The 21,690-nt window shown below is 38.0% G+C and overlaps 1 protein-coding gene across 3 annotated transcripts in view; it reads left to right on the top strand.

The window, feature by feature from the left end:
* The window catches only part of Cog5 (component of oligomeric golgi complex 5), a 277,027-nt gene that overhangs the window by 154,093 nt on the left and 101,244 nt on the right, over window positions 1-21,690 (top strand). For all 3 annotated transcript variants that reach the window (XM_004652876.3, XM_045135739.1, XM_045135738.1), the window contains exons 9-10: window positions 5,136-5,248; window positions 5,561-5,638. In XM_004652876.3, the coding sequence (XP_004652933.2) occupies window positions 5,136-5,248; window positions 5,561-5,638 (191 nt within the window). The remainder of the gene's footprint in view (window positions 1-5,135; window positions 5,249-5,560; window positions 5,639-21,690) is intronic.

Raw genomic sequence — 21,690 nt, 5'->3', positions numbered from 1 at the left:
TAGCAATTAAGGTGTTTGCCTGCAAAGCTAAGGGACCTCGATTCGATTCCCCAGTACCCACATAAGCCAGATGGACAAGGTGGTACATGTGTATGGAGTTCGTTTGCAGTGGCTGAAGCCCTGGCATGCCCATTCTCTCTCTCATACACACTCTTGTGCTCGCTCTCTCTCACTCTCTCTCACTCTTGCTCTGCCTGTTTCCCTCTCTCAAATAAATAAACCAAAAATAAATAAATATTTTAAAAAGAAGAGGAAGGGGAGGTACATATATTTTTTCTAAAGTTCTTATTCTCATGTATACTTTTTATTGGAAAAGAAAATATTATTTAAAGAATGCCATCTCTACTTTAGCTTCCTGGAATTTTTCTTATGTTAATATTCATGTTTAAAAGCAAGAATGGCTGAGGAACTTAAAACTGACAAGACCCCTGTGTGGTATAAAACTATGACACCATGCAAAGAATAGCGGTCTAGGTAGCTTCAAGGTGGAGAGAATTGCCCTAGTTTAACACTTTTCACACTTGCCTGTCAGGACAAACAAGTTGACATTCACAGCTCCAGCATACTTCATAGAAGACATAAGCAGCAGCAGTATGTGTACCCCTCAGTTCCTTGTTGCTGTTCGTCCTTCTGTTTCTTGCCTTGTTTTCCTCCTTCTCTGGGATGAAGGCACTGTGCTTTTTCCTAACAGAGATCACTGAGCTTTTACATTTGATCCCGCCACGCCAGAAGATTGTGTCAGCTGATGCTTTCTCTCGCCAGGTTGTTAGCTTTTCCTTCCTTTTCACCATCTATAAGTGTCCTATCTGTTAGAATCTAACCCTTCCAGGTACATATGTCTCGCTCCTGAGATACTGCTGCCTCACAGGTTCAAGCACGTACTCTGTTTCTCCCCTACAACTCCCACAGGAGCCAAGTCTTCTCGGCCCCTGCCCTTCCTGGATAGGTAGCAAGGAAAAAGTCCACAGACAGAACATGTAACCACTATCGCATGATATACTTACTAGGGACTGTTCAGAAACCTGTCTTATCCAGGAATGCAAGTTCTAAGTCTAGTTAGGTGGTATCAGCCAACTGGGGACCCATTTCCTCATGGTGTAGCGCCTCCCTGTCCTTACTGTCTCACAAGGGACCTTAAAAGAACTGGCTCTGCTTTCCCTGGGTGAGCTGAAACTTTCTCTCAGTCTCTACCCTGCAGTTGATGTTAATAAGCAATCTACATAACTGCTTATTATTGTAGAGATACCATGTTTCTTCCTCGAACCCCATTCCTCTTCTGGACTAAACCCTAATGCTATCCTAACCCCTTCAACTTAAAAGCAAATATATATTGATTCCATTCCTTTCTTTGACTCTATTATCCTATCTTATTTTGCCAATCTAAGAAAAAAAATTCCAAATTATTATCTATGCTTACTATGTCCAGTTTCTTCCCATATTTTTACTAAGACATTTAATCTAGAATTGTTCTGAAGAATAAGTAAAATAATACATGTGAAAGTATAATAACAACAATTCCAGGCAACATGGGTAGTACAAAAAGATCTCAGCCACTTTATATTTGCTATGTAAACATAACCTTAAGACTGAGTATATATAACTTCTAAATCAGTTGTATTAGATAAAAAGAAATAAAAGAATCTTAGGTCTCAAAGAGATTTTTAAAGGTTAGCCTTGGTCTCTGAATAGGTCCATATTTAAGCCTATTGCAGAAGGAAATCTTTGAAAAGAAATAGCCAAAGGACATTCTGCTGTCAACTTTTGCCAGCAATTATTCTCAGAAAGTTTGATCTTATGCTTAAATTTCCAGGAGCAGTTTAATCTCATTCCTTCTTGTGCTGTCAAGAATAGAAAAAAATAAAAGTGGTTATTCACATGGTGTCAATCTTAATGTAAGCCTCTTTTGTTGATAGAATAAAGAGGTTTAAGACTGCCTTATTATCTTTTGAGAAGTGGATATCATGACTTAATGTAGAAACCTTAAACCTCAGTTCCTATCATATTTTAAACAGTAATTAGTATATTTTTTCAGTGTTAAATAGACACTATTAATATTAATTTTTCTCATCTATATTATTGATATATAAAATAACATTAAATACATTAAAGTAGGGGCTGGAGGGATGGCTTAGCAGTTAAGGTGTTTGCCTGCAAAGCCTAAGGACCCAGGTTCAGTTCCCCAGGAGTTCGTTTGCAGTGGCTGGAGGCCCTAGCATGCTCATATTCTCTCTTTCTTTCGCTCTCTCTCTCTACCCCTCCCTCCTCCCCCCTCTCTTTCCCCCTCTCCTTCCCCCTCCCCTCCCTCTCTCTCTGTCAAATAAACAAAGAGTTAAATTAACAAATATATTAAAATACTCAAAAGTAGATTATTTTCATAAGGCTCAGAGAATTTTTTTTACTTAAATTGAAGATTTCTACAGATTGAAGGTCAATGAATATTAATTTAAATTAAAAAATTTTGCTTTAGAAAAATGTCAATATTTGAATCTATAAAAATATAATTAATTAGAAAATAAATATCTTTAAGAAATAGGATGAGAGCTGGGCGTGGTGGCGCATGCCTTTAATCCCAGCACTTGGGAGGCAGAGGTAGGTGGATCACCGTGAGTTCAAAGCCACCCTGAAAATTCAGAGTGAATTCCAGGCCAGTCTACACTAGAGTGAAACCCTACCTAGAAAAAAAAAGGGGTGGGGGATAATGACAGCTTGGCATGATGTTTTTCCAGAAATTATGAAGTTGAGACACTAAGATGTTTGAGGCCAACTTGGGCTATACAGTAAAATCCTATCTTAAAAAAAAAATAGCGACAGAACACACACACACACACATGCACACGCGCGTCATACTGCCCTGGTATTCTTACTGCCGACAGTTTCAGTTATAACGCACCTTTTACACATTTAGACAAAAGGAGAAAGGGAGGGGTGGAGGCGTTTAGGATGCTTCTTGACAACTCAGATAAATTACTCCTCTTCATGTAGGATGACTGTGTGTTGTTAGGACAAGAAGGAAAGAAATTTATGTTTGCTAAAGTTTCCCCAGGAGACCAGGGAAATGGAGGGTGTCTTCTAATATCAGACATTGCTGTAATGACTGCTAGGTTTTGGTTTATGTAAAAAAATTCAGAGAGTAATCAGATTTTTACTCCACTCTATTATGTGACTTTTCGTAGGCAACATGAACAGATGTCAGGACACTAATGATAGATGACGGAAAGGATTTTACCCAAATCTAACATGTGTAGGGAGGGGGTTGCAGGAATATGAGGTAGAGGGGTTAATTCCATGAGCATGGGGAACTCAAAAACAGCTTTGGTACCACACCACTTCTTCCCAATGCACTGACAGCTCCCAATTGCTGCATCCCTGGACCTTCCTGAACAACTTTCCAAGAGCTCCGCCAGACTGTCTCCTCCCCAGAATTTGTTTAGCATTCTTACCTCTTTGGAGCAGGGTCTTATAAATCTTAAATCTTTTGTCAGTTTTTTGGCCCTTGTAAGTAAGTTTCATTACCTTCTTAAATCTTGTGACCCTTCCTCTTCCGTTTGGAAGAAAGATTTATACCACACAGCCATAAGTAACTTGTTCCTTAATAGATAGTCAAATAGTTGTTCTTTAAATTTACTAACTTCTAGAAAGCTATGTCTTGGTTTTAAATTTCTTTGTCAATAAGCTTTTGTAAGTTAGAATATAGTTCCATTTGTAGAGTTTCATCCCATTGTATATTGATTATTATTTCTGTTCTTCTTGTTCTTTTAAGAATTTTATGCATATCTATTATATGTATATATCATATCTTTGTTTTCCATATCCTGGTAATTCCCAAAAGTATCTCTTTGTGTATGTGTCTTAGTGTATATATGTATATGTGCACATTCATATGTGTGTGTGAATACAAGTGTGTGTACGTGCATGTGCTTGTGGAAGCCAGAGGTAGATGTCCAGTGCCTTCCTTGTCACTCTCCATTTTATTCGTTGAAATAGCAACTTTTGCTGAATATAGCACCCTAGGGATTCCCTGCTTTTACCTCCCCTGGCCTGGGGATTACAGGTTGCAAACATTTTATTTGAAGCCAGGTGCTCACTTGTACTGCAAGCACACTACCAACTGAGCCACTGCCTTAGCCCCCGATTATTTTTATCTTGGATTTTACTTCACGTTTTATGATTCCTTCCTACCTTTTTTGTTTGTTTGTTTGTTTGTTTTTTGAGGTAGGGTCTCACTCTAGTCCAGGCTGGCCTGGAATTCACTGTGTAGTATCAGGGTGGCCTTGTACTCACTGTGATCCACCCACCTCTGCCTCCCGAGTGCTGGGATTGAAGGCGAGCGCCACCACGCCCGGTATGCCTATCCTCTTGTGTTTCACTCAAGTTTTCGCTATTTAAGATTTTTTAAATTTGTGTTTGTGTCATCTTAATATCTGTTTTTCCAATGAAAATATTTCCTATAACTTGTTTTGTGACTAGTTTACAATCCATTATCACCAGTATTTTGTGTATGACCAAATTTACCCACTTGTTTTGAGGAAGCACTGTATAGTCAAGTTTAGATATCCTTTTTAAAAAATAATCTTATTTATTTACTTGAGAGAGTGAGAGAAAAAGGCAGAGAGAAAGAGAGGGAAAGAGAGAGAGAGAATGGGCGCACCAGGGCCTCCAGCCACTGCAAATGAACTCCAGACTCATGCATCCCGTTGTGCATCTGACTTATATGGATCCTTGGGAGTTGAACCGGGGTCCTTTGGCTTTGCAGGCAAACGCCTTAACTGTTAAGCCATCTCTCCAGCCCTAGATATCTTTTTTGATAAATCTCCATTTATCTTTGAAGACTTCGTCCCTCTTAAAATATGTGTTTCAGTCATGATATGCCTGTGTCTTTCACATTGTTCCACGACCACTGCCCATCCTTTGCTCCCTTTTTAGGAAACCATTTTTCTTAATGTTATTTTGTTTTTCACAGCCCATGCATGTGGTCTTGTGTTTGTTTCCTTTGCTGAAATATAAGACGTGAATATTCTTTTGCATTTTGATATTTCAGAAAAAAACATGTTTTGGTATTATTTCTTTTGAAATACTATGCATATTGTTTTATTGGGAAACTTGTACTTTTCATATTCTTTGTCCCCGATGACCAGGTGGTCCTGGACGATCCACTATGCCAGCTCCAGGAAACACTGCGGCCTTTCGTGCTTCCCTTTGGACCAACATGGAGAAGCTTATGGACCATATTTGTGCTGCCTGTGGACAGGTCAGTGTTTTCAAAATGAACTTAATTATTACTTAACTTGGCAAATCAGGTTGTATGACTCGGGGCAGGTCTTTTAATATGTCTGACTACTCCCTGTACCTCTGCCTGCAACTACAGTGCATGTATAGAAACCAAAGCCTGGTGCAGCTTCCTTTCCCTTTGGAAGCACACTTGCTCGTAATACATGATAACAGGAACGGATTGTGATAAACTTTCTGAAATACATTTGGCTTTTTCTAGCATCTAAGCTTTACATTTGTTTCACTTGGAAATGCCAATTACATCTACTTTACTACTTTCCTTCCTTTTTAGGTACAGCATCTACAGAAAGTCCTAACTAAGAAGAGGGACCCTGTTTCTCACATTTGCTTTATTGAAGAAATAGTTAAGGTATGTTTAAATAAAGTTTTATTTTTATATCTGACTTTCACAAACATAGGAGCCAGCATCATTTGTGTTATTGCATGTTAAATGGCAATAGGGAAATACATTCGTTGAGAAGTATGAATTTTCCCTATGGTGTAAATCTGAGAATACTTATGGTCTAGTTTCTAAAATGTACTGCTTGCTTGTCATTTTCTTTTATGTAAACAATTTCTTGTAATGTTTTCAAAATTACACTGGAAAGTAATGTAAATGCTTTTGGTACATGAGAAATGTCAGCGGCAGGTCATTATAACATGTTCATTTAAGGCTATAGAACCTATTCTATTGCTCATTTTCTTATAAAGCACATATATATTTCTTAGAAAGTGTTTTTTTACATTATAAAATATCCCTTCTGTCATTTAGCAATCTGATAGCCTTGTGAGCCATAAGAATTCCTTCCATCCACAATAATCTGTGAATGTTTTTAATTTTGAAGTGTTTTTATAATCACTAGTAGAATAATTATTATAATTCCTAATACTCTAGAGAAACAAATTGGTAAGTTCCTATCATCGTGGTAGGAATGTTTTCATTTGTAACTTCATACATGACATTGTGCTGTGTACTGTGATGAGAGTCTCCAAGCTCATCCTCACATTTGGTGACTTATATTTACTAAGCAGAGCCATAATACCCGGCCTGTACTTAGCTCCGCTGTGTGACTTACTATAGTAAGAATAATATGAAGCAAAGGGAAGAGTGGGGTGGAGGCAAGGTCCCAGGGAAAGAAAATGCAAGCGCCTTAACATCTTCTTTCTCTGGGACACGGGATCTGTTGAATTCCAGCTGCTGCAAGCTGTGACCACATGAGAAATACTTACCAGCAGAGTTCTCTTTGAATCATCTGGTACAGAGATTTTTCAGTTGTTAGTTACTGCACAGATATACCACAATTCTAGACTTTCAGAAAAATGCACATATCCCCATAAACTGCATTTTAGGGTTTAGGAAAATTGAGCAGAATCCAAGGCTCAGGATGCAGCCATGGACCATCTTCCCTACGGCTGACACAGACCTGCTAGTATGTTATAATACATTCCTCCTTAGCTTTCAGTTGTGTGACAAAAATAATTGTGAAAATTTCTATAGTAACTAGTTTTTGTGGCATTTATAAACATAGGACTTAAAAGTATTAGACGTTCAAATGTACTTCCCATATATTGTTTTAATTCATTTGTTCAAATTTCATTCAAATTAATTCACCTAGTCTTAATGAACAGTGTCATCACTTCATGCTTTAACTACTTAGTATTTTAATTCCTTTTAAAAGTTTAATTTTCTAGGGACTGGAGAGATGGCTTAGCCGAGAAGGCACTTGCCTGCCAAGCCAAAGCACCCAGGCTCAGTTCCCCAATTACCACAAAAGCCAGATGCACAAGATGGCACATGCATCTGTAGTTCATTTGCAGTAGCTAGAAGCCCTGGCATGTCCATTCTCTTATTCTCTGTCTGCCTTTTTCTGTCTCTCTCAAATAAATAATATTTAAAGAGTTTAATTTTCTACAGACAACATAAAAACAATTCAAATGAAACCAAAATATTATTTTAATATTTTATTTATTTATCTATTTACTTTTTTGAGAGACAGAGAAAGAGGTAGAGAGCGAGTCTTTTTGCCAACCTCTTTTATTTCTGTGAATGTTTTATATTTTCCTTTGTTAAATAAAGTTTTTATAACTATTGCCATTTTATTTATATTGTTCAGAATCATTAGGTATTTAAGAATGTTAATGATTTTATCTTTACGACAGATTTAATATATACAAATATTAAAAAGGCATAATATGGGGCTAAAGAGTTGGCTCAGTGGTTAAAAGTGCTTGCTTACAAAACCTGCTGACCTTGATTCATTCAATTCCTTAGCCTTCCATGTAAAGCTAGACATGTATTTATTTGCATGGGCAAGTGATTCTGGTGCATGCACACGCACGCGCACGCGCACACACACAATATTTAATTTTTAAAAACGGCATGGTGTGTAACTCTTGCACTATATAATGCTGAGTCTGAGAACAAACTTCTGTGTAAATGATGGACTTGAATACATTATTTGATGCACAGTAAGTTTAATCTATCAATAATTGTTCACCAGTGTAGCAAATACATCAGTAGAAGATGCATAATGCATTGTACAAATATGTAATACCATGTGTTCTTCATATTTCACAATAAGCTATACAGGATGGTCTTACCTGTGAAATACTCTCCTGGTCTCTAGCTCTTCACCCACCCATCTTCCTTAGCCTCTGGCAATCACTTGTCTGCTGATTCCGTGGCTTTGTCTTTTTTGAAAATATCCTTTATTTACAGTGATACAGTTAGTATGTGGCCTTTTCAGACTGCCTTTTCCAGTTAGAAACAAGTATTTATTTACACTTCTCTTTTTGTCCTCAGTGGCTTGTTAGTTCATTTTATTTTATCACTGAATAATAATAATAAAGGTAGAGGGAGAGCTAATCAAAATCTAAGAGGATATAAATAAGTCATATGGGAACCTACTTTTTTGCACAATGGAAAACACAGGAGCCATACATTGTTACTAGAAATTTTCAGTGCCAGGGATGGAATACGTTCTAGTGAGTTGTTGGCTAGGGAGGTCTCTGATTCCCCCAAAACATGACAGGCCATTGCCTAGGCCCTTGGTATTCCACCAGGAATAGATGGCAGGACCCTATTGATGAAGACTCCACATACTTGAGCTGCAAGGTCATTGACAAACCTGGCTGAGCTGAAAACCTCCTCCATGTATACCAGCTGACACAAAGCTGGAAAAAGCCACACTGCATGCAGTTCAATGGGAGAGAAATAAAGCACCAGTAAAGATACCCAACAGTGGACACTGCAAGCCTTATATTTGGCCAGCCAGGCCAAATGGGTCAATGGGTGCAATAGTGGCACATCTGTTATGGGGGAAACCAATCACCGTCTAATTTGACTAAAGGCCCGTTCCACTGGGGGGAATACATCCCTGATACTGAAAACTTACAACAGGGATAGTCACGAGCCATAGGGGTGTAATGTCTGCTGCCATCTGGCTAAAAGTATATATTATGCTCACCAAACTGCCCAGTAAGCACTTCTGTTAGTGTTCCTACCCATATATTAATGCTACTCTCACTTTTGGTTACAGAAACTTCTCTTTTCACATAGCATTGACCTTGGAATGACTCAGAAGGCACCATGGTGCTGAGAAGTGTCAGAGGAGTGCTCAGCACTGAAATATCACAATCACACCGTCTATGTCTCAGGGTCCACTGTGGAAGTGGTGGTGGAAAGATTGCAAGAGCCAAAGAAAAAGTAGGACTCCTTACAATATGTTCTCCAGACACAGAATGGCCCGGATATGTATGACCTCCCAGTGCTTGACACTACCTGCACAAGACCATCATAATTGGAAGAAAAGATCAGATCATGACATCAAAATAAAAGAGAGAGGGCTGGAGAGATGGCTTAGCGGTTAAGCGCTTGCCTGTGAAGCCTAAGGACCCCGGTTCGAGGCTCGGTTCCCCAGGTCCCACGTTAGCCAGATGCACAAGGGGGCGCACGCGTCTGGAGTTCGTTTGCAGAGGCTGGAAGCCCTGGCGCGCCCATTCTCTCTCTCTCCCTCTATCTGTCTTTCTCTCTGTGTGTCTGTCTCTCTCAAATAAATAAAAAAAAATTAACAAAAAAAATAAAAGAGAGACTAATTGAGAGGGGGAGGGGATATAATGGGAATTATCATGGGATATTGTATACAATTATGGAAGGCTCTCTTTTATTTTGATGTCGTCTTTTTTTCGTATTATGAGGTTTCTTGTGAAGGTATTGCTAGGTACTGTGAGGTCATGGACATTGAAGCCAATTTCTGTCCCAACAGTTGCATTGTAAGGAGTGGTGCTCTTCCTTTGGCTTCTTACGTTCTTTCCACCACCTCTTCCGCAATGGAATCTGAGCCTTGAAGGGTGTGATAAAGATGTGTCAGTGCTGAGCACTCCTCCATCACTTCTACTCAGCACTATGGTGCCTTTTGGGTCATCCTAGTGGTCACCACCATCTGAAAAGAGAAGCTTATCTACTCAAAAGTGAGAGTAGCATTAAGATATGAATGTGAACATTAAGTGTAGTGCTTTCAGAACAGTTTGGTAAAAATTATGCTTTTGGTAAGATTGGTATTTTCACAATATTGATTCTTTCAATCCAAGAACATGGGATGTTTTTCCATTTCCTTGTGTCTTCTGCAAGTTCTTCCTTGAGTGTATTAAAGTTCTCATTGTAGAGATCCTTCATTCCTTGGTTAAGTTTATTCCAAGGTATTATATATATTTTTTAGGCAATTGTGAATGGAAGAGATTCCCTAATTTCATCCTCTACATGTTTGTTATTAGTATATAGGAAAGTTTCCAATTTCTGTGTGTTTATCTATCATGCTATGTTGTTAAAAGTGTTTATCAGCTCTAACAGTTTGCTGATAGAGTATTTAGGGTCCTTTATGTATAGAATCATATCATCTGCAAATAATGATAATTTGATCTCTTCCTTTCCAATTTGTTTCCCTTTTATGAGTGTGTCTTGCCTTATTGCTGTAGCTAAGATTGCCAGTACTATATTAAATAAAAGTGGGGACAGTGTCTTGTCTTGTTCGTGAGCTTAGTGGAAAAGCTTCAAGTTTTTCCCCATTTAGAATTATGTTTGCTGTAGGTTTGTCATAAACAACCTTTATTATGTTGAGATATGTTCCTTCTATTCCCAGTTTCTATAGGACTTTTACCATGAAGTAATGTTGGATTTTGTCAAATGTCTTTTCTGTATCTATTGAGATGATCATGTGATTTTTGTCCTTCAGTCCATTTATATAGTGTATTACATTGATTGATTTGCATATGCTGAACAATACCTGCTTCTCTGGGATAAAGTCTGCCTGGTCATTGCGAATGATTTTTCAGATATATCCTTGTATTCTGTTTGCCAAAGCTTTGTTCAGAATTTTTGCATCTATGTTCATTAGGGAGATTTGTCTGTAATTTTCTTTTTTTGTTCTGTTTTTGTCTGGTTTTGGTATCAGGGTGATGCTGGCTTCATAGTAGGAGCTCAGTAGAATTCCTTCCTTTTCTATTTTATGGAAAATTTTGAGAAACAGTGGTTACAGTTTTTCCATGAAGTTCTGGTAAAACTCACCAGTGAACCTATCTGGGCCTGGACTATTTTTCGTTGGGAGACTTTTTATAACTGCTTGGATCTCCATACTTGAAATACATCTACTTAATTGGTTTATCTCATCTTGATTTAATTTTGGTAGGTCTTATAAATCAAGAAAATCATCCATTTCTTTCAGATTTTCAAACTTAGAGGCATATATATTCTTAAAGTATGTCCTTATGATATTCTGTATTTCTTTGATAGCTGTTGTAATGGTGCCTTTTTCATCTAATTTTATTAATTTGTGTCTCTTAATTAATTAATTTGTGTAGGGTCTCACTCTTGCTCAGGCTGACCTGGAATTTACTCTGTAGTCTCAGGGTCTCCTTGAACTCTAGGTGATCCTCCTAGCTGTGCCTTCCAAGTGCTGGGATTAAAGTTGTGCACCGTCATGTCCCACTCAGTGTCTTTTATTGAGAGATGAGTTTCTGAAGAAACCTGCCTTCTTATCCAGTCTACAAGCCTATGTCTTTTGGTTTGGGCATTGAGACCATTGATATTAAGAGTTATTATTGAAAGGTGTATGTTGAGTCTCCGTTCTCCTTGTTTTGTAGTGTTTCCTATTTTCCCTTTACTCACTTGTTTTAACTTGCTTGTTTGTTTGAATATGGTTTATTTTTTTCTGCTTCCTCCTGTGTGTGCTTTGCTTTCTCTAAGCATGAAGGATTCCTTCAGGTATTTTCTGTAGAGCTATATTAGTTGTCATAAATTCCTTAAGCCTGTTTTGTTGTGGAATGTCCTATTTCTCCATCAGTTTGGATAGATAGCTTTGCAGGACAAAGCAGTCTTGGTTGACAGTTGTTATCTTTCAGAACTTGGAATACATCATTCTAAGCCCTTTTGGCTTTTAAAGTTAGTGTTGAGTAATCTGCTGTTATTCTGAGGGCTTGCCTTTGTAGGCGACTTGCTTTTTCTAACTGCTTTCAATATATTATCTTTGGTTTGCATAGTTAGTAGTTTAATTATAACATGGTGAGGAGAGGGTCTTTCCAGGGGTTGTCTGTTTGGTGTTCTAAAAGCTTCCTATATCTGCATTGGCATTTCCCAGTTTGGGGAAATTTTTCTTCTGTGATTTTGTTGAAAACACCTACTAAGCCTCTAGATTGAAATTCTTCTTCTACTATACCCTGAATTCATATGTTTGATCTTTTCATAGTGTACCGGATATCTTGAAATTCCCATTCATACCTTTCTATTAGCTTGTCTTTCTCTTTGTTGGACTGTATTAGGTCTGCAACCTGGTCTTCTTCTAGTTTAGATATTCTGTTCTCTCCTTCATCCTTTCTACTGGTGAGACTTTGAACAGAGTTTTTTATTTGACTGTTTTCAGAGCTAGGATTTCTACCTTATTTTTCTTTAGTATTTCTATTTCCTTACTCATGTCTTGTAATGACCTCCTTATTTCATTAAGCTGGTTTCCTGTGTTCTCTTGGAATTCCTTCAGGAGTTTCTTTTCTTCTTTAATTCCTTTGATTTTTTTCTTTGAGTATAGATGAAATCATTTTCTTAAAATCTTTTTCAGGATTTTCATCTAAAACATTCTCATTGGGGGCCATTTCTGATGGATTTACAATTTTTGGTGGGATTGTATTGTCTTGATTCTTTGTGTTTCTTGTATTATAATGCTGCAGTTTTTGCATCCTGAGTTAATTTGATGCTTGGGTTTTCTAATAGTCAGCAGTTCTTTTAGATTTAGAAATTCAAATTTATGTACCTTCAGGGTAGGAGTTTAAGGTGCCAAGTGTAGCTCTTGTTCTCCCCTCCAACTGCAGAAGTCATCCTATGTGCTGAGTTTGCCTGCTATTCAAGTACTACTGGCAAATTCTAAAATTTAACTGAGCTATATACACATTGAATAAAGACCAGCACAGTATACAAGTGTGGGGATTGAAACAAACTGATAACCTTATAAAGCCACTGGAACTGCTCAGCTGGTCCCACCTGTATCTCTTTCAACAGTTTCTTAGCTGATCTCTGCTGTCTCCCCTGCAGGTTTCTTGACTTTGCAAGAAGGCTGATGAGGTTGGCTAATCCCCTTTGTTTGGTCTCTGCTCCTGCAGCTAGGCACCACCTGCCCTATGCTGGGCAGGTGAGCACGTGTGGAACAGGGCCACAATTGTCTCAGTGACATTCTGGCTGTTTTCCTCCTGTCTGGTGGATCTTGGTCTCTCCTGCTCTCTGCTGTGGCTAACAAAAAATCTATACACCTTCACTTTTCAGAAGAAGAGTGTATTTTGCTGTGGTTTTGCTTTATGTAGTTACTTAAGGAATCAATTCCAAGCCAGCAGACTTTGCACGCAAGTACCTTTAACCACTAGGCAATTTCCCCAGCTCGCTCTCTCTATAGAGAGAGTATATATAAAGTAATACCTCTTTCAATATGTATATGTGTGTATATATATATTTATTTAAATAAATTTATACTAAATATATAGTTACTTGAATATATATATATATTTATATGCAATATATATTTATTAAATATATATATATATATATATATATATATATATATATATATATATATATATATATATATATATATATTTAAAGAGGTATTACTTTAACTCCAGCACTTGGGAGGCAAAGGTAGAGGCATAGCCAAGAGTTTAAGACCACCTTGAGACTACAGAGTGAATTTCACATCAGCCTGGGCCAGAGTGAGACCCTATCTTGCAAAACCAAAAAGGAAAATGAGGTATTAGCAGAAGTACTGGCCCATGCCTTTAATCCCAGCACTCAGTGGGCAGAGAGGTAGGAGGGTTGTCATGAGTGTGAGGCTACCCTGGGACTTCATAGTGAGTTCCAGGTCAGCCTGGGCTAGAGTGAGACCCTACCTTGAAGAAAACCAAAACCGAAAAGAAAATGAGGTATTATGAAGACAAAATGAAGTAAAATATAGACTTAATTCAGATATTGACACAACATTTTTATTGTAATTATTATTTTAGTTTTTGATATCAGAAAATACATATTTAACATTATTCGACTGACCAAATGTTAGGCAATAAAGGACTTTGCCTCATAACTCAGTTTTCTTTAACCATTATAACAGTATAATATGCTTGGATATTAATGCGTGAAGGGAGTCAAAAGTATGTCATCTGGGGCTGAAGAGATGGCTTAGCAGTTAAGGCCTCAGAAGCCAAAGGACTCATGCTCAGTGCCCCAGAACCCATGTAAACCAGGTGCTCAAGGTGACTCATGTGCACAGAGTTGCACATATGCACACGATGGTGCAGATGTCTGGAGTTTGCAGTGGCTATGGCCCTGGTGCGTCAGTTTTCTCTACTTTCCCCTCCTTCTCCCTATGAACAAAATTTAACAAAAACTTATGCCACTGGTCATTTTTCCTTAAATAACAAACAATGCCAAATACTCTGAATGTAATATATCTTATGCATCATTTCAATAAAATGGGTTGTGATTTTATAGCTATAAAAATAGTGAAAATGTTTTCTGTGAAGTCTTAGAATTATTATTTTATTTATAATGTTTTATTAAGGAAAATAAGCAGTTAAGTTTACTTAAAATCTTTTTGTTTTTAACTTACTATTACTAAATTTGCCTTGGTGCTTGCTAATTTAATTTTTTATTTGTTTAATATTTTATTCTTATTTACTTGAGAAAAAGAGAGGGGAGGAGAGAAAGAGAGAGAGTGAATGGGTACACCAGGACCTCCAGCCACTGCAAAAGATCTCCAGACGCATGAGCTACCTTGTGCATCTGGCTTATGTGGATCCTGGGGAACTGAACGTAGGGCCTGGCTTTGCAGACAAGTTCCATAACTGCTAAACCATTTCTCCAGCTGAAGACATTTAATTTTCGATGACAGAAAGGACTTTATATATGAATATTCTTAGTCTAATATTAAGAACATTCTTAGGACAAAAATACCCTTCATGATGGTAGGTTCTATAATGCTTTATAGTCCATCTTGTCATAAAGAAAACAGAGGGTTTAGTATAAAATAAAGCTGGACCAATTATATCTAATACAGTAAATCCTAGGGATATTTAAAGTTAAATGGTAAACCATTTGAAAGCTAGTCTTCAACTGAGGTAGCTAATTCTGCTTCTTCAAACTTATTATGTGCCCCAAATAATTATAAAGTTAGTCTCTTATCTTCAGTTCATATGATGATTAGAAAAAAAATGTGTTCATATCTATGACTTTATGTTATTTATGATGTTTTAATTTTCAACATTTTCTCTCTGTATCCTATTTTTTCTGTATTCCATTTTTTATTGTAGCTCTCTGAATGGAAAGGTCATTTTATTATTTTTTTAAAAAAACTTTATTTTTATTTATTTGAGAGAGAGAGAGGCAGAGAGAGGAAGAGAGAGAATGGGCACACCAGGGCTTCCAGCCACTGCAAAATAAGTCCAGGTGCATGCACCCCTTGTGCTTCTGGCTTATGTGGGTCCTGGAGAATCAAACCAGGGGTCCTTTGACTTGCAGGCAAGTGCCTTAACCCCTAAGCCATCCCTCCACCCCAATCGTTTCACTTTTAAGTACAAAATTTTAACATGATTTTTAGACATTAAAAAATTGAAGTTTGGGGGCTAGAGAGATGGCTTAGTGGATAAGCACTTGCCTGTGAAGCCTAAGGACCCCAGTTCCAGGCTTGATGTCCCAGGACCCATGTTGGCCAGATGCACAAGGGGACACACGCATCTGGAGTTCGTTTGCAGTGGCTGGAGGCCCTGGCATGCCCATTCTCTCCCTCTCCCTCCCTCTGTCTCTGTCTCTCTCTCTCTCTCTGTCTCTGTCTCTCTTAAATAAATAATGAGCAAAAAAAAAATTGATGTTTGGTATCTTTTAAAAGCAGGCAGGAGTTCTAGTATCACTCTAGAATAATCAGTACTATGTATAATATTTTGCTTGAAAGTGAGTTAGCAAATTTACAAATTAATTCAGAAACTACATAGTGAAAAACAGGTTGTAGATTCTATCAGCAGAATTAGGCCAGTTTAGCTGTTCATGGGAGTGTGGGTATGATACTTTCATTTTCTAAGCCAGCAGTTTTTGTCACCGAACAGAATCTTATAATCATGTGTGTAGGATGCATTAAGCTAAGTTTGGAATATATTCAGCATTTTGAGCAGCTATAGTACTAATAAGAATTTTAACTATGGAAAAGAATGTGTTTCTTTTGCCCCTTAAGGCATAACAAATGATTCAATAATAGCATTAGAGACTAATTAGAAAATTTTAAGGACACCAAGATTTGAAATCTTTCTCACATTGCATGTTAAATATTCAATTTGTCTATCTATGGCATCTCGGTTTGATTGAAAAAATGGGACAAATAAAATGAAAGAAAAAGAAAAACCGAATCTAGATAAGCCAGTTACATTTTTAAACCTAATATTTTCAGTGAGTAGTCTTTATCTGCACAGTCTATATAATTACCACTTTTACTAGTCTGTAAACAGGATATTCTTTTTTTTTAAATTTTACACTAATTTTTAAAAAATTTTTTTGTTCATTTTTTGAGAGCGACAGACACAGAGAGAAAGACAGATAGAGGGAGAGGGAGAGAATGGGCGCCCCAGGGCTTCCAGCCTCTGCAAACGAACTCCAGACATGTGCGCCCCCTTGTGCATCTGGCTAACATGGGACCTGGGGAACCAAGCCTCGAACCGGTGTCCTTAGGCTTTATAGGCAAGCGCTTAACCGCTAAGCCATCTCCCCAGCCCTAAACAGGATATTCTTAAGGGCTCTATCACTATAGTACAAACAAGAAAACAAAATCCTGGCTTCAACTCAAGACTTGTGTCACAAGGGCTAATAATAGGTCCTCAGTTAGTAACAGTTTACTCCAGTTAGTAACAGATATAAATACTCTGTAGAAGAAAACATGTCAAACTTGAGCCACCAGACCTTTCTAAAGAGTAAGGTCAGCCAGTATAAGCTAAAAATAAAAAATACCTATCCTATAAACTAAACGTAATCATTGAGACTCAACGGAAACAAACAATTTTTAGACTCCTGGATTTTGTAGGACTATGGATTGAAGTACTAGAATTTTCTGATAATATAAAATATGGGCTAGGGAGATGACTTAGTGGTTAAAGGTGCTTGTTTGCAAAGCCTGCCCAGCCTGGGTTCAGTTCCCCAGTAACCACATAAAGCTAGATGCACAAAGTGGCACGTGCAGCATTTGCAGAAGCAAGAAGCCCTGGTGTGCCAATTCTCTCTCTCTCTCTCCTTGCAAATAAATGAATAAAAATATTTTTAAATGAATGTAAAACTGGTGAAGTATCTTTATTTGAAAATATTGGAAAGTAAAATATTAGGTATTGTAAAGAAAATCTCAGATAGGTTAAGCATCATATTATACACATTTTTAGACAGCATGTGAGTCCTGGCATAAGAAATTTATAAAATTATTCAAAATGCGACATGAAGGAGGCTAGGTGCAGAAAGTATAGAAGCAAAATGAAAAGCAATGAAGGATCAACTGAGGTTTTAACGTAAGTGTGATTGGAAGAGGAAAGTTAAGAAACCATAAGAGAAAAGCTCTAGAATTGTCAAAGCACATTTAAGAAACACTGGACAGGATCAAGCATCCATTACTGATAAAAGCTCTCAGCAAATTAAGAATTAAAGCTGATAAAAGGGCTTCTATGAAAAATGAACAGGTAAAATCATATATAAACGGTATAAACTAAACATAGTAAACTCAGATAGAAAACAGATTTTTTGTTGTTGTCGTCATTGCTTCTACTTCCTATTTGGAAAGAAAGAACTAAAAATAGTCTTTTTATATGTAGGAAATGGCATGTTTAAAGAAGCTAATATCACTAATAAGTTACTTCTGTAGGACTACACAATACAGGATGTACTTCCATACAATGCATAAAGCTCTACTTTGCTGCCATATATTAATGCTTAGAGCTCATAAGAAATGAACCTTGTTAAAAATATTGCTGACTACTCTGGGTCTGGGGAGAAGGCACAGTGGGTAAGAAGAGCACACTGCACAGACATGAGGACCTGAGTTGAATCTCCAGCGGCGATGTGAAAAGCCAGGAGTGGCTACACATGCCTGTAAGCACAGCAGTGAGGGGCAGAGGGAGGAAGGATACTGGGATCTCCTGGTAAGTTAGCCTAAATGACTAATGACGAGCTCCAGACTCTGTGAGAGACTCTGTCTTGGGGAAAGCAATCAGAAGAGAAACACAGGAAGTAACCAGATTTCTTCCTATGGACTCTGCAGCATACACACAGGGCACGTGCATGTACAGGCATACACCACACATACACACACACACAAAAACAACTATACTATGTCTCTGTTGAAGAATGACTTTATTTCTAGGGCCAAGGCCCAACCTAAAGAGCTCATTTTAATTTGATGACCTTTTTAAAGACCTCATCCTCAAGTCTAGCCATTCTGAAGCATTGGGGGGGGTAGCAGTTCATCATTTGAATTTAAAGGGGACTCAGCCCAGCTCAATGAGTGGCATGTACTAATAGCTGTTGACATGGAGAGAAGGGTTCAGATGTTAGCATTACTCAGAAAGTAAAACTGTATCTTAGTGAGAATTTAGAAGTGGTGATTTCCATCTGAGACACGTTGCTGAGGAATAAATGCGAACCTCTCTTCCATGTACTTCCTTGCTCTTTGCAGAGTTCATGCCATACGCAAGAGCAGGTGTCATTTAGATAGCTTATGTGGATTCAGATCTGGAAAGAAAGTCTGGGATTGAGATACACACTTGGAGTATATCAGTTATGGATAGCAAGCTTGGAACTGGGGTTCTGTGGAAGTTGGGGGTGTGGGTCCTTGGTAGAGCACTTGCTCAGTATGCAAGTGGCCCTCAGTTCAGTCCCCAGCACTTCAAACAAAAAAGTATAGTTATGGATGACAACCAGAGCCATAATTGCGAAAATGCCTACCTGTGAAAATATATATTCCTAGATGAAATCCCAAGACAGTACTTCATGAAGCTTACTTAGAACCCTGTTTTTCAGGTTGGTGCATATATGTTGAAATGAAGAAAACTAGTGTAATTTTTTACCTGTACATTATAAAATATTTTCTCTTAAGCTATTTTGTATGTTATCTTGGTAATTTTTTTTAACCTACTACTTTCTTTCTATGGCGCTGAGGATTGAACCTCAGACCATGAACATGCTAGGAAAGCGCTTTGCTGCTATCTTCCAACCCCATATATTTTTATTGCACATACTTTAGTAACCACTCCTGTTTGTGTACTGCTTATTAGCAAATAGCAGATCTGTATTAAAGTGTGAGGGTGGTGTAGAATCAGAGGATTCATCCTAGACTCAGTTTGAATGATACCTTCAAATTTCAAAATATTAGTTAAACAGACATTCTAAGCTTGGGGAAATATTAACCACCAGGGAGGGAAAAGTTCTGCTTTTTATCTAGAGGGAAGAGACAGGTACAAAAAGTACAAAAACATATTAAAGTTTATCCTTACTCTACAGAATCTTACTCCTCATTGTTATTTATTTTTCTAGAAGAAACTCCATTATATTTAAATTAATTAAGTATATTTAAATTATATGTATATCTAAACCATATTTCACTATGTACCACTACTACCGTAGTGTGCTTTATGCACTTTAGAGAGAGAGAGAGAGAGAGAGAGAGAGAGAGAGAGAGAGATTGTATCAGATATGTTCTTTGTTGTTTTTTTTTTTTTTTGAACAATATGTAGAAAGCCAATATTTTATTTTAACTGAAATCCTCTTGGGTAAGGTTTCTCATTTTTTCTCTGTGGGTTCATCTTGAAATTCTTAATTTCTAGACCCTTCTTTTATAAGCAGATAGCAAGTATTTTCCCCAGAGGCTTGTTTGCAGCAGAGAAATTTTTTTTTGTCTCCTATTTGCAGTGCCAAGACTCCTCTGCTTTGAATCCAAAAGATGATTAAGAACTAATTTAAAATTCGTACCTACTCAGTGTCTTTGATCAAATTTCAGGCTTCCTTGTTCAACCAGCAATCTCTCCACAGAGATCTCTGGCCCAGACATTTTGCTAACTCCTTTACATCCTGTTTTCTTTTGATCTTAGCTTACTTAGCTCCCTCTGCTTCCCACTGACCTTTTCTCAGTAATCTCACTGACTTAGAAACACTGAGTGTCCAGAAAGTAATGTGGATCTTCACCTTCTTTCTCTGCTTTTGTCAGAAAAGTAGCACAACTTTTTATTTTCTCCTGTGGCTCTTCTCACTGCTTTTTTAAAAATTTTTATTTATTTATTTGAGAGTGACAGACACAGAGAGAAAGAGATAGAGAGAGAGAGAATGGGCATGCCAGGGCTTCCAGCCACTGCAAACAAACTCCAGACGCATGCGCTCCCTTGTGGCTAACATGGGTCCTGGGGAATTGAGCCTCGAACTGGGGTCCTTAGGCTTCACAGGCAAGCGCTTAACAACTAAGACATCTCTCCAGCCCTCCTCACTGCTTTTATTTTGATGCTGGACCAACGCCCCTTCGCCAACTGAAACCCACACCTCCCAGTCCTGGCTACAGAATCTCCTTCCCAGCACTTTTCCTTCCTTCACAGCTGACTTCCACAAACCCACCTGGGTCTTCTACTGAACTTAAAGCACTATAAAGACTCAGCTGAGGAATATTTGTACCCACTTCTGGACTCTGTTTTGTTTTACCCCTCTGAGGTAATTGGACACTTCTGTCTTATCTTCCCCCTCTTTAAAACCCTTCTGTTGTAGTGTTTGGAACAATTGCTGCCCAGCTCATGGCACTCTTGATTAGCTATAGGAGCTGGAAGCTTGCTGGAAGCTTGCTGGAAGACGTGGCTCACTGGAATGGGCCTTGAGGCTTCATAGCTGGGCCCTTCTTCCTGGCTCTCCTTTGCTTCTTTGTGGATGCAGTGCGACCAGCTGCCTCACTCTCTTGATGGACTCTAGCCCTTCTTAAACCATATACCAAAATAAACTTTTTCTCCCTTAATTTTTTTTGGAGGGAATCAGGAATTTGTTCACAGCAACTAGTAAAGTAACTAATAAACCTTCACTGATTTTTCCTCTTCAAACTACCTCCTCATTGAAAGTGTTATGTGTAGAAAATTTCAAATAATAGCAGTGTGTAGAATAGCAAATCTCCATATATCCATTATCCAACGTGATAATTACTTTACCATTATTTTCTTTCTGTTATAGATTACTTCCTCCACTCACTTCTAAGTACTGATGTTCCCCTGATTCTATCCTCTCATGCCACATGGGGCATATGGGCTACATTTAATACCATCTAGGTGTGCTGGGTTCATTTTTCTCTGCAAATTAAAGAATTAAATGGCAGGAAAGTATTTAAAATAATAGTGTTTATTTCAAAGTGAGAAGAAGAGAAAACTCCTCAGAGAGAGGCAGAATCCAGAGCTGGAAAATCTGCCACCCCAGTGGGAGCTGGACTTTTGTCACATGAGGAAAGCCTGTCCAGAGACCATCGTTGGTCAGCTTAAAGGAACATGAAGCCATTGGCTGGTCCATGATACAGATCCCAGAAAGTCCACTACATTAGCCCACCAGCAGGAAAATTCTTAGGCCAGGAAGGAGGAGGAAGTGGGACCACTCTCTTCACCATCTTAGCTTAGCATGTTGCCACATACCAAGGGTCTTTCTTCCCTACTGCTCTGCCTAGCCAAGGAAACTGCTAGCTCCTATAGTTTTTCACCTCTGTGAGTATTAGCAGCTTTTGCCACTTCCAAATGCAATAGCTGTTAGTAAAAGGTATCATGTAAACAGATGTATTTAGCCTAGGTCTTGCTCATAAGCAAAAGATTTATATCTATCTACTGGTTTAGACCATCCGCACTTAGTTACACCACAGGTTGCAA

Source organism: Jaculus jaculus, chromosome 16 (genome assembly GCF_020740685.1).
Source record: "Jaculus jaculus isolate mJacJac1 chromosome 16, mJacJac1.mat.Y.cur, whole genome shotgun sequence".
Classification (NCBI taxonomy): domain Eukaryota; kingdom Metazoa; phylum Chordata; class Mammalia; order Rodentia; family Dipodidae; genus Jaculus; species Jaculus jaculus.
The sequence above is the reverse complement of the archived record's forward strand: the minus strand, read 5'-3'. Positions and strand labels throughout refer to the sequence as shown.